The 19,472-nt window shown below is 36.5% G+C and overlaps 1 protein-coding gene across 3 annotated transcripts in view; it reads left to right on the forward strand.

The window, feature by feature from the left end:
• Positions 1 to 13,421, forward strand: part of YTHDF3 (YTH N6-methyladenosine RNA binding protein F3) — a 42,868-nt gene extending 29,447 nt beyond the window's left edge. For all 3 annotated transcript variants that reach the window (XM_008000752.3, XM_008000750.3, XM_008000753.3), the window contains one exon: positions 10,332 to 13,421. In XM_008000752.3, the coding sequence (XP_007998943.1) occupies positions 10,332 to 10,355 (24 nt within the window). In that variant the 3' untranslated portion in view covers positions 10,356 to 13,421. The remainder of the gene's footprint in view (positions 1 to 10,331) is intronic.
• Positions 13,422 to 19,472: the final 6,051 nt, after the last annotated feature.

Below are 19,472 nucleotides of genomic sequence, written 5' to 3' on the forward strand. Positions count from 1 at the left end.
GAAAATATTTTTTCATGAATAGAAAGCTGTATTTACTGAAGATAAGAGTTATTCTTCCATAAGGGTCGTTTGAGGTGCTTAACTGACTTTACCTGTTTCTTGGAATGGCTTAAACATTTTTTTTAATTTATAAAAATCTGTTGGGTATTTTACCCTGCTCGTACATGAATACTGTTGAAGTTAGGGAAAGATATCACAGCTCCATTCTCTGTACTTTGGCCTTTGTTGTATTAAATGAGTAGGGATAGTGTTTGGTCTGTTGTGAATTGCTGTCTCAGTTACTTATGACTGCCTAATAAATTTCTCCAAAACTCTTCGGCTTAAAACATACAGTTTACAGTTTTTGCATGTCAGAAATCTGGGCACAGCTTGTCTGGGCCCTCAGCCTTAAGGCCTCTCACAAGGCTGCAGTCAAGGCTGGGCTTGAGGTCTCATTGTGAATACTCTGCTGATGAAAGTTATACGTCCAAACTCATGTGGTTGTTGGCAGAATTCGGTTTCTCAAGGGTTGTTGGACTAAGATCCTCAGTTCCTGTTGGCTGTATGCCAGAGCCTGCCTATACTCTGTTCCTTGCCGCATGGGACTTTCCCATAGGAGGCTTTCTTCATCAAAGCGAGCAAGCTGAGAGGGCAGTAGAGTAAGCTGAGGAGACAGTAGCTACCAGGACGGAAGTCAGTCTTTTGTAACTTAATTACAGAAGTGACACCCTGTGGCCTCTGCTGAATTTTTTTCAAATTTTTCAAATTTTTAAATTTCTTTTAAAACTTAATTTTTAAATTTCTTTCATTTTTCTTTTTCTTTTCTTTTTTTTTTTTTTTTCCTTATTCTTTAATTTGAGATACTGGGGATTGAACCCCTGCTGAAATCTGTTGATTAGAAGCAATTCATTCATTGGGTCTGGGCCACACTCGGGGGAGGGGATTTATAAGGGTGCGAATACCTGGATGCAGAGACCATTGTGGTACTGCCTGCCACAACTCTTTTGAACCTTTTAATGGGTGGACCATATGGTTACATCAAATCGTGCTACCTGATTTGAATTTGTGGTGGTCTGGCAGTATTTGTTATGATTATCAGGTCTTCAAATTTTTATTTGTAAACCAAAAAATTAGATTAAAGCCTTATTCAATTTAAAACATGTTATCTTTATTCCTAGCAAATACAATTTTGATTGGGAGTTTCAGGGTTTCAAGGTGAATTTTTAGGATGGGTCTTGAATGATAATATGTAGGATTTCATAATAAAGTCAAGACAGGCATTCAGAGCCTAGGGTATTGTGATATGTTGAAGTAATCTAAAATAGTTAAAACTTAGGGAGGGGAGGCAGTACAGAAAAAGGGATTAAGTTGGAAAGATAAATCACAAGTTGAAGACATTTTATTCAGCAGGCATTTTTGAACATGCTAGACACTTAAGGGATAAAGCTCATTAAGAAAATTTCTGTCTTCAAGGTAAAGTCTTATAGTATTGAGGAATCATTTTTAAAATTTTTAAGCAAGGAAGTTACATACAAATTAGGTATGTTGAAGTGTCACTCTAGAAATATCTAAGTCTTCAATCAAACAAGGATTGCAAAAAATGAGAGAAATATCTAAGCCATTGCATATATTTGTGTAGAGATTTACAGCCAGGTGTGGTGGCTCATGCCTGTGATCCCAGGATTTTGGGAAAGTGAGGCAGGAGGTTTGCTTGAGGCCAGGAGTTCGAGACCACACTGGCCATCATAGACCCTGTCTCTGTATTTAGAATAAAAAATAAAGATTTACATTATGTTTTCAATTACATAGGAAATTATGTGAATGCCAGTAAAACCTTTATTTTACTACTATTTCTCCATTTCGTTAACAGCATAAGTAACATTTTATGCATAAAATTGTACTTATAGTTGGTCTCTAGTTAATAAATATAATTTACCAGATGTTGAGTTAATCATTTTCATTGTAGAGAATCCTCACCAAACTTTACATTACACTCTAATTTCTGAGTGAAATTGACTTCACTGTTTTTGACTGAAAATTCTGAATTTATTGAAAGATGATTCAACTCTGGTATTGTCTGCATTTGACACGCTTGATATACTTAAACTATTAGTGAACAATTCTGCATGTGAAAGACGGTCTAGAATATAATAATTATTTTTATTTTATCAAAAAGAGCCCAAAGTTTGGCATCCCAAATAGAATTGCATATGCATTCCTTTGCTTGGCTTTAAGAGCCTCTGTTACCAGATCTTTTTTCCTGAGATTTCTTCCAGCACACATCTTGTGTTCTAATCAACCTGTGTCATCATATATTTAGATCCTGCAAGTTCTTTTCTTAACTGTGTTCCCTCATTCAACAGATAAATAATAAAGGGTACTGTAAACCACCAAAGATAAATAACCCTTTGTAGAACTCAGTCTACTTAGGAAGCCAAATGTTTATTTCCTCTCCGGAGAATTTTGCAATGCTAGAGCCTCATTAAAATGTAAATGTAAGTTGAAGAAATCTGAAGAGTTGATTTCCAAAACAGAACATCTCCATCCCCAAAACATAATCATTGTCCTTTCCCCTGATAATTGTATAGTTTTGAAATTAGTTTTAGAGTGCAGAATTGGTTTGTTTCCTTTACAATTTTGTCCTTTGCTTTTTTAATGCCAGAGGATCCATCCTGTTCTTGGGACAGTGCATGCTAGAAGCTTATCTAAGTATTATAGCACTTTAAAGGTGGACATATGTGCAGGCTTTGAGCAGCTGGGGTTTTATCCATCTGCTACTGCCCTTGTTCTACTCTTTTTTTTTTTGAGAGGGAGTCTCGCTCTTGTTGCCCAGGCTGGAGATTACGCAATAGCGTAATCTTGGCTCACTGCAACCACCACCTCCTGGGTTCAAGTGATTCTCCTGCCCCAGCCTCCCGAGTAGCTGGGTTTACAGGCGCCCGCCACCACACCCAGCTGATATTTTGTATTTTTATAGAGACAGGGTTTTGACATGTTTGTCAGGCTGGTCTCAAATCCCTGACCTCAGGTGATCCACCCGCCTCAGCTTCCCAAAGTGCTGAGATTACAAGCATGAGCCACCGCACCTGGCCCTTGTTCTACTCTTTAGCATGAATTTTTTTAGACCTATCAGCCACCTATGCAGATTTCATTCCTGGTAAGTCATTAATATTCCTAAATAATTGACTCTATTAGATGTTTTAATTTCATTGTTCGTTTATGAACGTCTTCTTTTCTTGAAACACGCACACTGTGATTTTTATTCTTAATTTTAAAATGCAGTCTGCTGGGCACAGTGGCTCACGCCTGTAATCCTATCACTTTGGAAGGCCAAGGCACATGGATCACCTGAGGTCAGGAGTTCTAGACCAGCCTGGCCAACATGGTGAAAACCTGTCTCTACAAAAAATACAAAAATTAACTGGGCGTGGTGGCAGAAGCCTGTAATCCCAGCTACTCGAGAGGCTTGAGACACGAGAATTGCTTGAACCTGGGAGACGGAAGTTGTAGTGAGCCGAGATTGTGCTACCGCACTCCAGCCTGGGTGACGAGCGAAACTCTGTCTCAAAAAAAAAAAAAAAAAAATACAGTCTGATATATTCCCTGGCTTTAACTTTTGGGTGAAATTTCAGTAACACTTTTATCCTCATAAACAATAAGGATAAGCAGGGCAACCATTAAAATAGTAATACCTTATAGAATATATATACACATACATACATATTTCTGCAGTAGGGTATTTGTTATTTGGTAGTTGTATGCAAGTTGTAGTTTACTAAATTTAGTGATTTTTTAAAACTTTATTTCAAAATAATTTTAGATTTACAGAAATGTTTCAGAGATTACAGGGAATTTCTGTATATTCTTTATTCATTTTCCCTAATATTAACACAGAATCATAGTACATTTATTTAAACTAAGAAGTGAACATTGGCACAATATTAACTAAATTACAGAGATTTTCCACATTTTCCCAGTTTCCTCACTAATGTCGTTTTCTTTTTCAAGATCTAGTCTGGACACTAACATTGATTACATTTAGTTGTTATGTCTCCTTACTCTCCTCTAAGCTGTTATAGTTTCTCCATCTTGCTTTGTTTACCATTACATTTTTAAGGAGTACTTGTCAGGTATTTTGTAAGATATCCCTCAATTTCTGTTTGGCTGATATTTTCTCATGATTAGACTAGGGCTTATGGATTTTTAAGAAGTATACCACAGAAGTGATGTATCCTCTTCATCTCATCATATATCTTATTACTAGCGATCTTAACTTCGATTGGTTAAAGTGGTGTCTGCTAGGTTTCTCCACGGTAAAATGTTCTGTTTTCTCCTTTGTGTACCCTAGAGGCAAGTCATGCACTGTGCAGCCTACACTTGAGGAAATCAGGCCCCACCCACCGCAAAGAGGAATATCAAAGACTTTGTGACATTTTTTGTTGTTTATCACCCTTCTGTTTGTTCTTTTTTCTACTTCTGGAATATTCATTCTTGTCTTGGATCTGTCTTCTCTTTTTTTTTTTTTTTTTTTTGTACTTTTCCATTTCTTTATTCTTGCTCTGTGATGTGAGATATTTCTTGGATTTAATATTCTACTCCACAAATGAAGCAGTGACCATTTCTCCCTTAATTAATCTACTGAATTTTTCAATTTGAAAATCAAGATTCTAAGCTACAAAGTTGTTTTTATGTTTGTTGCTTTTTTTTTGAGATGGAGTTTTGCTCTTGTTGTCCAGGCTGGAGTACAATGGCGTGATCTTGGCTCAGCACAACCTCCACCTCCTGGCCAAGTTCAAGCGATTCTCCTGCCTCAGCCTCCCCAGTAACTGGGATTACAGGCATGTGCCACCACGCCCAGCTAATTTTGTGTTATTTCGTAGAGATCGGGTTTCTCCATGTTGGTCAGGATGGTCTCGAACTCCTGACCTCAGGCGATCTGCCCACCTCGGCCTCCCAAAGTGTTGGGATTACAGACGTGAGCCACTGCTCCTAGCTTGTTCGTTGCATTTCATATCAAGTAATATGATTGCTTTTTCTCTTTTTCAGATATTTACTGCCCTTCTTCAGCAGTTCTGTTTTATTGTTATTTATGTTCTCAGTGTTTATTCTTTTCCTTTTGAATGCTATGGCCTTTTAGATACACAGTTACTTTTTCCCTTGTGGCTCATTTAGACTCAGTTCTGGTTACTGAAATATTGCTAATGGTGATAAACCTACAGAAGATTACAAGGAGAATAAGTCATTTATCTGTCTTGTCTTGTTAAGGGCATGCGGTAGGCTCCTCTTAGGACATTGAAGAAAGTCTTGGTTTTCAGGCTGTTTCCTGGTTTGAAGTCTAGGGAAGTCTTAGCTCCTTTGTTAACCTCTGTGAAAAAGACAGGAGTTCGCAGTAAACTTCCTTCCGGGCTCATTTCCATATGACAAATTCCAGTCTTTGCTCTAGGATCCTATGCTGGTCTCCAGTGTATTTGCTTAGTTCACAGTGGGGAAGAAGCCCTGTACTGCTTAGTTTTTCCTCAAGAGATTCAGCCCTTAAATTTCAGAATCTGTCCAAAGTGTCTTTTTCTAAACTATAACTAGGGGCTTAGTCCTTCTCCGGGTATATGGGATCATGGCTGTTTTTGTGTAATTCAGGTTTCCTTTATCCCCAAGTTACTTTCCAACAACATACCAGTACATGTAATTATGATGTTAACTCTGTAATACCTCATTTTATAATAACATCAAAAGTTAATGATATCACTGATAGCTCATAATTTCTTTCTTTCTTTTTCTTTTTCTTTCTTTCTTTCTTTTTTTTTGAGACGGAGTCTGGCTCTGTTTCCCTGACTGGAGTGCAGTGGTGCAATCTTGGCTCACTGCAACCTTCACCTTGTGGGTTCAAGCAATTCACCTGCTTCAGCCTCCTGAGTAGCTGGGATTACAGGTGTATGCCACCACACCTGGCTGATTATGTATTTTTAGTAAAGACAGGGTTTCCCCATGTTGGCCAGGCGGGTCTTGAACTCTTGACCTCAGGTGATCCACCTGCCTCAGCCTCTCAATGTGTGGTATTACAGGCGTGAGCCACTGCACCTGGCCGCTCTTTGTTTCTTAGTCTCACGCTTCTAGTGGTCTGTAGCTGATAGTATGTCCATAGATATTGTGTTAAAATATTTTAATAGTAACACTATCAGAAACAGTCCATCTTGCTAATATAAATGTGGGGTTTTTTTGGTCTTAAAGCAGAGGTTCTTAAAAAATGGATCATAAACTTTTGGAGGACTTGAGTTCAGTTGATGGATTTTTACCATGCTCTGTGGACTTTCAAATTTGTATTCCACCTGGACCTTTTTCTCCTGTCTGCTACTCATGTATCCAGTTGCCTATTTGACATCTTTATTTATTTATTTATTTATTTATTTATTTATTTATTTATTTTATTTTATTTTATTTTATTTTTTTGAGGCGGAGTCTTGCTCTGTCGCCCAGGCTGGAGTGCAGTGGCACTATCTCGGCTCACTGCAAGCTCCGCCTCCTGGGTTCACGCCATTCTCCTGCCTCAGCCTCCCGAGTAGCTGGACTACAGGCACCTGCCACCACGCCCGGCTAATTTTTTTGTATTTTTAGTAGAGATGGGGTTTCACCGTGTTAGCCAGGATGGTCTCGATCTCCTGACCTCGTGATCCACCCACCCGGCCTCCCAAAGTGCTGGGATTACAGGCTTGAGCCACCGCGCCCGGCGACATCTTTATTTAGTTGTCTCATAAGCAGCCTAAATGTACTGTAACTCCTGTTTGTTTGTTTTTTTTTTTTTTTTTTTTTTTTTGAGACGGAGTTTCACTCTTTTTGGCCAGGCTGGAGTACAGTGGCGCGATCTTGGCTCACCGAAACCTCCACTTCCCGGGTTCAAGTGATTCTCCTACCTCTGCCTCCTGAGTAGCTGGAATTACAGACATGTGCCACCACAGCCAGCTAATTTTGTGTTTTCAGTAGAGATGGGATTGGTCAGGCTGGTCTCGAACTCCTGACCTCAGGTGATCCGCCTGCCACAGCCTCCCAAAGTGCTGGAATTACCGGTGTGAGCCCCCGTGCCCGGCCATAACTCCTGTTCTTTGGCCTGCTCCAAACTTTATTCATCTTAGTAGAGGAGATGGTATGATACCACTCTCCTTTCAGTTGCTTAGGCCAAAAGTTCTGGGCTCATCCTTGATACTTCTTTCTAACCCCTGATCTAATCCATCAGTAAGTCCTGTTGACGTTACTTTCAAATATATATTGAATCCAAGCACTTCTTAGTAACTCCACCTTTTTAAAGTTGTGATTTTTTTGTCTTTAACATTCAGATTTATTGGCATATTAGCATGATTAACATTTTCATTTACTAATAATACTAAGTGTTCATATCTAGACTTCATTTTTTAAAAATCAGTAATTTCAGAGTCTTTTCTGTTGTTTTTTTTCCCCCCCTCTAAAATGTCAGCTTTTAATTTTGTTTCTCTTTTCTAATTTCCATTATGATGATTTGGAGACTGTTAGAACTGTGTTTTAGAAATACCAAACATGAATTTTTTTCCTTGTTATCTGTTTTATTTCCAAAATTGATGTCAGAAAATGTGATCTGTATGATACTAATTCTTTGACATTTATTAAGATTCACTGGATAGTTGTTCATTGTATACCTTGGTAAAATATGTGCCTTGTAATTATTTGTCTCAGTTTTCTGTATTCTGTATACTCAATCTATATTTTTACTAATGTGTAAATGTGTTAAGTTCTCCTGCTTTCTTAGAAATTTGTCAGCTTCTCTTTGTACTTGACAACTTACTAATATATTTAAAATTGTAGTTTTAGTTTAATATTGTTACAGCTTTTCAAAAACTGTTATGTAGCATGTGGTGACCATTGTGTCTCCAACAGTGGTTTTGACTTTAAGTCCACTGTCTGTTATTAGTATAGTTGTATGAGTCTTCATTTGCTTTGTGTTATTGTATATCTCTATTAGTCTTAACTTCTCTTTCCTTGTGTGTTATGTTTATTTCTTATAAATTATGTATAATGGGATTTTAAAGTTTTCTTAGCTGTTATCTGGTGGTTTCATTGATGGGCCTACATTTATTGTGACTCCTAGTTTAAATGATACAAATGTTTATTTCTACCCTCTTGTGCTTTCTAATCTAGATTTTTTTCAAACTCATTCTTCCTTTTCTGTCCTTTTGGGGTATTTTCTTTGTTCTCCCCGTGTCCATTGAGTTGGGAGTTATGCATTTTATATATAGATAGATAGATATGTAATCTGTATATTTTAATGATTCATGTAAAGTACATAGTTGATTACAATTCAAACTGAAACAGCATAACACGTGGTCCTCATTGTTATAACTGATCATCTTACTGGCATTAAACTACTCTTTGTCTAACTTAGCCTTAAGAAAAGTTGCATTTTTTTTCCTGTAGTTTCTAGGACTCTTCATGGAGTTGAGAAATTTCTCTCAAGTTTTGATCAGTTATTTTATGGGGAGAATGAGCAGATTGCCATTATATCTTTTTACTTAATCTCTCTATGTATTTCGTATCTAGCTTATTAGAGTATGCTTCCAAATTTCTCATCTAAAGCTATTTGTTTCCTTTAGCAGTGAATTAAACTTTATGTTTCAACTGGTTTGTGAAAAGTTGTAGGACCTTTGTAAAATTAGACTACAGCTTCATGGTACCAAATCCTTGTTTTATCTTTTCTTTCTTTGCTAATATTGTGGGATTTTTGTTTTTGCTTACTCTTTTGAAATGTACTTTAGCTAGCTGTGTCTGTTTTTGTTATTTTAGTCTTCCATTTTAGTGTATCTCACCGATACTCGTTAGTCTATGAAACAGTTTCATTTATAGTTATGTAGTAGGACATTTCTTTTATTAGCTTTATGTATGAAATAATGCTCTGCAAATTCCAGGAATGTATTAAAATAAAAAAGAAAGGACTTTTAGTAACAAACAGCTGAGTTTCTCTTTGAAATTTACAATACAGTTTTCAGGGGATGGAAAACTAAATTGACCACTTGCAAAATACGATTTGTATTTGTTACAGAACATGTTTTACTCATGCAAAAATACAATGAGAGTAGCAAAAGCAAAGTGAGAGTCTCATAATGTGTTAAACACCAGTGGTTTTCAAAGTATAGTTTCTGGACCAGCAGTCCAGAATCACCTGTGAACTTGTTAGAAATTCAGATTCTCAGGTTCCACGTCAGACCTCTGGGGCCCAGACGTGCCATCCAGGTAGGTGACTCTGATACTTGTTTTAGAACCACTAAGTTACACATTAAAACAAGGTTGTACAGACTACTTGATGTGTTCAGTTGATAGGCGTATACAATGCTAGTCATTTTTTCATCAGAAATATTAAAAATATTTGATTACTGATAAACGTTATTTGACTCAGTTTAACTTTTGTTCAAGTAGTTTTTGCTTTTTAAAATAGGAATTATAATTTTTCTCCCAATTATGTTATAAGCCAGCATTCAACTGAATTTGTCTAACACTCATCTTTTTTTTTTTTTTTTTTTTTTTTTTGAGATGGAGTTTTGCTCTTGTTGCCCAGCCTGGAGTGCAACGGTGCAATCTCGGCTCATGGCCACCTCCGCCTCCTAGGTTCAAACGATTTTCCTGCCTCAGCCTCCCCAGTAGCTGGGATTACAGGCATCTGCCACCACGCCCAGCTAATTTTTATATTTTTAGTAGAGATATGTTGGTCAGGCTGATCTCGAACTCCTGACCTCAGGTGATCCACCTGTCTCGGCCTTCCAAAGTGCTGGGATTACAGGCGTGAGCCACGTGCCTGGCCTCGTCTTACTTTTTAATGCGAAAAGTTATAGTGTGCTGAAAGAGAGAGTGTAAGATGTGGAGGAAATTTGTGATTTAAAGTTTTTTTATTAATCTGAAATCTTCATTGAATACAATTGTACTGCAGTTTAATGCAACTTTTAACCTTTTTCTCCTACCCCTACCTCAACCAATAGCTTTTAGTCTGTTTGACACCTCAAGATCAAAAACTCATTGAAAGGTTGTAAAGACGTTATTATATTCTCATCATAAACAAACAATAGGGATGTGGAGAGGATCTATACTCTCCTGAAATAGGTCTTTTTGTTTGGGAGTTCTTTACTTAAAATGTTTTGTGGTCTTTGTGTTTGGGAGTTCTTTATTTAAAATGTTTTGTGGTAATAATCTATGGTATATAGAGGTAATTATCAGTTGTTTTTAATTACTTGAATTAGTACTTGAACTTTATGTGGAGATGATTTACATTATATGTGCATATAGTTTAAATCTTTAAATAATGAGAGTTTTTCATTGTAATTCTTTTTGTTTTTTTTTTTCAGGAGAGAAATAGAAACAAACAATAACCATATGAAGATGTCCTATTAAATTTACAACACTAACGATGTAGACTCTGGAAATGCCTAAAAGAAGACGTTATTAAAGCTTTTTTTCTGCTTAAGGTGACATCTTTGAACACTTTAACACAAAGTTGACTCTTCTCGTAATGGTTTTCATCAGCGCATCTGCCCTTATACTCTCACCAAACACACTTGAGAACTGTAACTTCGTCAAGCACTTTCTGTCCTGAAGCTTTTACCAGTATCTGCTGTCTTTTGTAATTATGCATCCTAGCTAAGGCACAGAAGACTGAATGAATGCAAGGATTCATTAACTCTTTGAATTTGTTAAATACTAACAGTTAACCATTAGAAGTGGTTCAATGATGTAAGAGTCACACTGCTTCAACTTTTTCTTTGTTGTAGTTTTTAAATTGTCGATTTTTAGCTATTTGACAGATTAAAAGCAAAATAATCATGCCATATTTAGTCCTGGAGTTCAAGTCTAAATGTTTATGTGAAAAATTATTGTAGTAAACTTTTAATATGGCAAAGCAACCTTAAGCTCTATTTTAGCCAAATGAAACATAATCTGAAATTATATTAGAACATTTCCCTTGTCTTCAAACTGTTTGGTGTAACAGAATATTGATATGCAGCTTGGTGGATTTCACCAGTTAATGCACATTCTTCTTCCCTCCTCCCCCCATTAATATGTATACTGAAAAATGTGCATTTGTCTGAGGAATTATTTTGTTTGCTACCACTTAATGAATCTCAAAATTTTGAGTAAATGTACCTCAGTCTAATCAGACTTTTTATGACCTTTATAACTACATTTAAAACCCTTAATTCCTTTTTCTGGGTGTTTGCGAGCCTGATTGCTATCATGAAGTAAAAATTTATTACTCTAGGTATTCACTAGCTAAATAAACATAGTTCTTGTTTAGCAAGCATATATTGTTCCTCAGCTCTTTTCTCCAGCTTTTGCAGTGTCCTGGCATCCTTAAAATACTTTGAAAATATGGCCTTGATCCATGGATTAAATCAGTATCTAAGTGAATGTGTTGATGTTTTATTGATCAGATCTATATCAGTGGGAATACAGCATATATCTGGATATTCTTATAGTTATCTTTTTAACATCTTATTTTTTTCATTAATTACATATCAACATTAATTTTGTATCTTGAAGCAAATTGATTTTGTATAATTAAATGTGTCAAGCATCTGTATTAATTGATTTGATGGCATAAGGTTATGAAAATAATGTACTGCCCCATGTATTACCGTTCCAAAAGGAGAAAGCTATGTAGAAAGATACATTAAGGGTGAAAATAGCAATACAGTAGATTTGAATACCTTGATGTTTTTGCATTACTTCATTTATGTTTACATCATGTTTAGAAATGTTTGCATTTACTATGGTCTTTGGTCACTTCAGCTCAAAAACCTAGTGATGGATATTTCTTTGAGGCTTTCATTTATATAATTTTGTTTCGTACAATGTTTTTTTAAAATGTGCAAATACTGTATTCAGGTGAAAACAGTATTTGTAGATAACCATAGCTACTACACAGTCCTTTGGTAGTCCCAGTGTAGTTACATCAGTGTTTACTGAAGGGAACATCAAAATATTAATGGTATATTATAAAATAAAGACTTTCTTAAAGGAAAATTGCACCTATTTTACCTTTTTAAGAGTAAGCCATGAAATCTTGTAACATGTCTCTTAACTATTTATAATGAAAAGTGGCATTTGGGTATAGTCACCACAGCAATGTTCTACATCCCTAAGATTACATAGGTAGGACGTCAAAGATGACAGTTGTCATTCTGGAGGTCCTATTAGAGAATATTATAAAAGGGTGACCTTGTAGGAAGGATCTGAGTCCTCCCCCTGAGGTTCTCTTTTTCTTGGTGCTTTATTAGCAACTCTGGATATTTTTATAAAACTAGTTACATTATAAACGGTTTCAAACATGTTTAATTTACATTAGGTTTTTATGTAAGAGTGTCATGGAAGCACTCAGCAAGCAGGCTGATTGCAATAGACTCAGACATGTGAATAAGTGTAACTGAGAGTCTATTCATGGTGAGGAGTACATCCCAGTGCCTTTAACCTGGATTTCTAATCTTAAGTGAAATGGGTGCAGCATTCCTTTGGAAAAAAAAAACTTTTTATTTTCAAGTGATAATTTTGTGTTTTTCTCATATAAGTTTTCTCCAGAGCACCCACCTTCTCTTCCTTCTTGGTCTGTCATTATATTGCAAAATACTTTTCCTCTAAATGAAATTATTACAGGTTGTCTCAAGTACAACCAACTGAATGTCTCTTAACTGTGGGGACCAAAAGGGAGAGAGCCTGGGGTCTACAAAAGGAGACACATCATCAAATGTTTGAATGATCACAAATTAAGACATTATCCGCCCAGTAAATTTCTTGCTTAATGTTTTTCCAAGTTCTGGCTTGAATATTTCTTATTAAAGTTATCTTATGTGGGTATTTTATTTTGAAAGGTATTATAGTTTGTATATTTAACAGTAAGGAGGAAACTGTAACCAAAATTAGTATTTCTCTATACATACTGGTACTTGAAGATTCCTTTCAAAAGAAATCCAGCCTTTTCCTAATTTTAGTTCTTAATTTCTCTTTTTAATTTAAGTGATCTTTCTAATTCGAAAGCTGTGTTCTTTTTGAATACCATGCATGGGGGTTAAGCTGATGTTAAAACAGTTTGCAATAAAAAAAAGAATCAGCTTAAGTTATTTAATCATTTCAAGTGCATTCTGCATCCTTTAAAAATAAGTTTAAGAAATTTAAGAGAATTGTGTTTTCATTAAGTTTTGCATATCTTTTGTTATGCCATGTAAATTCCCTTTTTCGTATGATTAAAGGAAGGTTATGATAAAATGATTAGTTCATTTACATTCACTTGTAGCAATTACATGAGAATTTGAATTTTGTCGTGTTTGGGTTTGTTCATTCCTGTGAATGATGGTACAGTTAGGTGAGATTTTCTGTTATGGTACCCAAACTCACCATTTGGTCCTCTTTAATCTTTGAGGGTTTCAATAAAAATTGTTCACTCATATCTGTGTTCTTTCCATTTTATCTTCATGAGTATGTATTGCTTGCCAGAAAATGTAACATTTTTGCCTACTCTTACGGATTTCCTGATACATTTTTCACATACAAATAGATTTTATCACTCCTTCTAGTTGACTATTTAAATAAAGTAGAGGAATTAAACAGATTAATACTACGCTTAGAGCAAAAGAGAAAGAGAAGGCCTGTTTGTTTTTTGTAGCGGGAGGAAATAGTGGCAGCAGCGAATAATCCTAATGCCCCACTTTTGGTACCAAAGAATGCTTTTCTGACATTGTCTGCATTACCTCTTGGGATTGATAGTTTATGTCGATAAGATCGTGGTGTCTCCAGATGATGCACTGATTATTGCTAGGCTCTCTATCTAAGGTATTTGTTCAGATAGGAAAATTACAGAATTGTTTTGTGTTGTCAAAACCAGCAGGCTACATATAACACTGCTGGTCTGTGACCCAGGCACAAGCTTAAAGAGTCGCTCCAGGTGCCTACACTGCAGCAGCATCAGAATCCTCCTTTTTATTACTGGTCATCTAGAGAGAGCAAAGGTGTTTGTCTCATCAGCATATTAAAATTGAGGACAGTCAATCATAGTTAGGGCCTAATTTAGCTTGGCTTTATCTTGTTTGGTGATACTGGATTTAGTCATTCTAGTCTATGAACCAACATATTCTTGCAGTCAGAAGTTAACTGACCAAAGTTGCTATCTTTCTAATCACGGTACTTGCCATTGCATAATCTTGATGTATTCTTTCCTCATTTCTCTTGGTGCAATAGTGAGAAAAAGAACTCTCTCTCTCTCTATGTGTGTGTGTGTGTGTGTGTGTGTATATGTGTGTATATATATGTATATATAACCCATAAGTAGTGGCAGTTTAAATGTGATTTATTTGTAAATAGTGCACCAAATTCAGAATTTATCACCTTTATAATTTTAGTTACCTGTATAACGCTAGGACTAAATGTAAATGAAAAATTGTTTTTGTAAAACTTACTGTTTAAGGAAGGTTATGAATGCAGGGTTAATAACGCTGGAAGATTCCCCACTTCTTCTGCCACCATACTTTTTCCTTCATAGAACACACTTAAAGATTTAGATATTAGAATGTTACTTAAAACAGTGTTAGATAATTCTAAGAGATCAGTCTATAACCAGAATGAGATTACTGTCTGGGGGAAGATTTTAGTATTGAGAGTTGTAAGACCAGACCTAGTTATTTCCAACTAGTAGGCTTGACACTGATCAAATCATTTCTTTTATTGTAAGTGTCCATATTAATAAAATCAGAAGGTTGGAGTAGAAGGCATCTCAAGTTCCTTGCAGTTCTAATATTTTAGAATTTATGATTTAAATAGGTAGCTTTGTAGGCTGTGCTTTATTCTAGCAATGGTGAATGGGTTTTTTGAAAGTGATGTTTTATATATTCATATATAACATGTTGGTTTTCAAACATGCTTATTTTTTTTTTTTTTTTTTTTTCCTGGGTAAGAGATAGAGTCTCCCTTTTCTGCCCAGGCTGGTTTTGAACTCCTGCCTCAACCTTTGAAAGTGCTGGGATTGTAGCCATGAACTACTGTACCTGGCCAGTATGATTTTTAATAATCATCCTTTATTCAAAGTATACGTAATAGCCCAGAAAATAAGTGTTTGGAACTGATCAAATATGACTACTACTTTCCGTGAATTATGGTCTAGTGGTACAAAAGGTCCATCTTTTCTAAGCGTTAGTAAAGAGAAGCAAGATAATGTGTGTCCCAAAAAAATCCTAGTTGTTTTTTACATTCTACCGTTTCATATTATATTTGTATTTTTAAAATAGACCTTAATTTTTAGTACCGCTTTACAGAAAAATTGCAAAGACCATACAGAAAGTTCCCAGCACCTTGCACTTGATTAACATCTTACAAATGAATGAACCAGTATACACTGTCACTAACTAAAATGTTAGTGAATTTTGCAGAATTCCCGAGTTTTTACATAATACCCATTTTCTGGTTCAGGATCTCATCAAGGATACCACATTACCTTTAGTTGTCATGTGTCCTTGGGTTCCTATTGGCTGTGATGGTTTTGGTTTCTTCTTACTGTTTTTGATGACCTTGATCGTATTGAGGCATACTCATATAATGTTTTAAAACTCCTATCTGCACCAGAACATCAGATTTGCAGAATGCTCCTCTTTTGGAATTTGGCTGGTGGTTTTCTTATGTTTAGACTGGCTTTGGGGAGGAAACACCACATTAGTAAAGTACCATTTCTATCGTGTCCAATCAAGGATACATACCACCAGCTTTTTATGACTGTTGATGTTGGACCTTGATCACCTGGCTGAAGTAGAGTTTGTTAGGTTTCTCCACTTTATAACATTACTCTCCCTCCCCTCCCCCGGCCCCGCCCCCCACACACTTTCTGTACTGTACAAAGTCTTTGGAAGGAAGTCACAGCCCACATTTAAGTAGGAAATTATGGTCTCTTATCCTGGGTTTTTTTTTTTTTTTGAGATGGAGTTTAACTCTTGTTGCCCAGGCTGGAGTGCAATGGCCTGATCTCGGCTCACTGCAACCTCCGCCTCTCGGGTTCAAGCGATTCTCCTGCATCAGCCTCTGGAGTAGCTGGGATAACAGGCATGCACCACCATGCCCAGCAATTTTTTTGTATTTTTAGTAAAGACAGGGTTTCTCCATGTATGTCAGGCTGGTCTTGAACTCCCGACCTCAGGTGGTCCACCCGCCTCAGCCTCCCAAAGTACTGGGATTACAAGTGTGAGCCATCGTGCCCGGCCTTATCCTGGTATTTTTAATGGGGAAGACAGGAATCTCTCTTCATACCATTTGTCCTTCATATCATTTGTAAACAGAGGGAGGGTAACAGTTTACCCTATTTTTTATCCATTCCAAGGAGCTTATTGACTTACATGCTTTTAATACTACGCTTAGAGCAAAAGAGAAAGAGAAGGCCTGTTTGTTTTTTGTAGCAGGAGGAAATAGTGGCAGCAGCGAATAATCCTAATGCCCCACTCGTGGTACCAAGGAATGCTTTTCTGACGTCTGCATTACCTTTTGGTATTGATAGTTTATGTGGATAGGATCATGGTGACTCTGGATGATGCACTGATTATTACTGGACTCTCTATCTAAGGTATTTGTTCAGATAGGAAAATTACAGAATTGTTTTGTGTTGTCAAAACCAGCAGGCTACATATAACACTACTGGTCTGTGACCCGGGCTCAGCAGGCTTGTGTGCCAATACATTTTTTTTTTTTTTTTTTTTTTGCCTATATGTTTTTGGCACACTCCCCATTTTCCCCTCATTTTCAACAGGACAGTTGGATATTGGAGGAATTGTAATGAAGACTTATACGTGTTTCTTGAATTCTAATTTTGTATGTAATAAAGGGATTGAAGTAGTCATAGGGAATATTTAGATAAAAGCAAAATATCGGCCAGGCGCAGTGGCTGGCTCATGCCTGTAATCCCAGCACTTTGGGAGGCTGAGATGGGCGGATCACGAGGTCAGGAGATCGAGACCATCCTGGCTAACACGGTGAAACCCCATCTCTACTAAAAAAAAAAAAATTCAAAAACTAGCTGGGTGAGGTGGCGGGCGCCTGTAGTCCCAGCTACTCGGGAGAATGGTGTGAACCCGGGAGGGGGAGCTTGCAGTGAGCCGAGATCCGGCCGTTGCACTCCAGCCTGGGCGACAGAGTGAGACTCCGTCTCAAAAAAAAAAAAAAAAAAAAAAAAGCAAAATATCTTGATCTTATGGTGTAGGTAGAAACAGATAGTCATTCAGATTTAGCTGAGGGAGATAAACCATAATATATTATGGTTAGAATGGTGCATTCCCTTGAAAAAACATTCCAAATACTTTGGCATCTGCTTTTTGATGTAATTCTTTTGAATACTTTTGAGCCTGCTGTGTAATATAATGGCCAAGACCTTGGACTTCAGAGACTGATTGATCTGTCCTGGAATCATAGGTTCACTTCTTAACTAACTCGAAGCCTCAATTTTCTGGTCAATTAAAAAATATAAAAGAATGATAACAGAACCTATTTCGGAAAGGTTAAATGAGGTAATTATCAAGTGTGTAGTACAATCCCTGGACCCATTTCAAGCCCTCAAAAGTTAGTTGTTAACTATCTTCTTTTGTTTCTTTGGGAGAATTTAGAATTTATTGATTGCCATTGAAGATGTTTTAGGATAGCCTTTACTGCTTCTAGCAGCTTAGAGGTTGTGGTCAAAGTTGATTACTTTCAATTTATAGAGTTACATCATTGAGATCCTGAGAACAGCCACTGTGAATAAAGCTTTGTTAAATTATAGCTTATCTTTTGTTTTTGCTACTTTGGTTTCCAGTGTTTTCAGTGACAGCCATGCCTTTTCCAAGTAAAATGTAACAATATAGAGCTTATCCTGCTAGAGCAGATGGCAGAACCAAAGGCGAATTAGGTTAAAAGGAAAGCAAACGTGGGGGAATAATGGTAAGAAAATGTGTAAACAATAGAATAAAATTAAACCAAAGATAAAAATTAGATGTATTTTGATTTGCTTATTACAAATGCCCCTTGATATTTAGTGTCATTTAAATATATAAGAAAGATGTAAGCACTTCATTATGTCTGTTTGGTATCATTACAGAATGGAAACACTAATGCAGATGTGTTACTTCCATATTTCCTCAGTGAAGTCGTGCAACTTTAAAAGGAAGAGGTATTTGGTATACACAAACTTAGATGGCAATTCTATTCTAGTAAATATTCGAAAGGAAGATTATATCTTAAGTTTACACATGAAATATGAAAGCTCCAACATAATGCTGTTGCATGCTAATATTAAAGCTACTATCCCCAACAAATATATTGTTTGTTATTACTACTTTGCCGGATTAAGTGACTTGGTGTCCCCTGGAAAGCAGCCAGTGCTGAGAGTACAATTGGTACTTGTATCTCGTAACTATTTTCTAGTTTACTCATGTTTGTATGCCTTCCTAGAGTCGTTTGTGCTTCTTTCTGAATTTGTTGATTCCAGTTGTACTTGTTTTATTATGAAATTTAAATATGTAAGTTGATAAAATGCAACTGAAAAAGAGTTGTTTCTAAGAAAACTAAGTTGACTGCTTTGGAAATACCTGGTAAAGGTGAGTTGTCTGATTACGTGGATGAAAACTTAAAAGCCATGGGACAATCATAAAACGTGGAAGTTTTTAATTTGCAAGTGTTTTTTCACTTCTCATTCCACTGAAAACACTTAGTGGATACAAGTATGCTTCATAGAAGAAAAGTATTAAGGAATTGAAATAACAGACTTATTTAAAGAAAAAGTCTTGGACCTATATCACATAATTGAATTAAAGTATGTGTTTTAAACTAAAATTTTTAAGGCAGGTTTGTATCACTTAAAGTCCCAAAACGTTTTTCCTCTGCGTTAAACAAGTTGACCATCTTCTGCATGTGGCTGCATGTGAACGTATGCAATAATAAGCTGTTATGAACGTATGCAATAATAAGCTATCTTTGTAAATAAATGTAATAAAGAGAAAGAATTGTTCATTCTACTTAGAAAATATAATGTGCTAACACATACTTGTCTAAACCGTAAGAAATATTTCCTGTATGAAATGTTGGAGAGAAGAAATGCACCCAACACCAAGTCTTGGTATCTAAATTAATTAATTAATTAATTAATTTAGAGATAGGGTCTGGCTTTGTCACCCAGGCTAGAGTTCAGTGGCGCGATCTTGGCTCACTGCAACCTCCATCTACTGGGCTCAAGCGATCCTCCCACCTCAGCCTCCTGAGTAGCTGGGACTACAGGTGCATGCCATCACATCGAGCTAACTTTTTGTATTTTAGTAGAGATGGGGTTTTACCATGTTGCACGGACTGGTCTTGAACTCTTGACCTCAACTGATCCGCCTGCCTTACCCTCCCAAGGTGCAGGGATTACAGGCTGCCACCCCACCCAGCCTTGGTGTCTAAATTTAAAGCCTCTGAAACCATGTCAGGTCTTGAGAATTGCCATGAGTAAATCATTT

The sequence above is a fragment of the Chlorocebus sabaeus genome, chromosome 8 (genome assembly GCF_047675955.1).
Source record: "Chlorocebus sabaeus isolate Y175 chromosome 8, mChlSab1.0.hap1, whole genome shotgun sequence".
NCBI classification, from domain to species: Eukaryota; Metazoa; Chordata; class Mammalia; order Primates; family Cercopithecidae; genus Chlorocebus; species Chlorocebus sabaeus.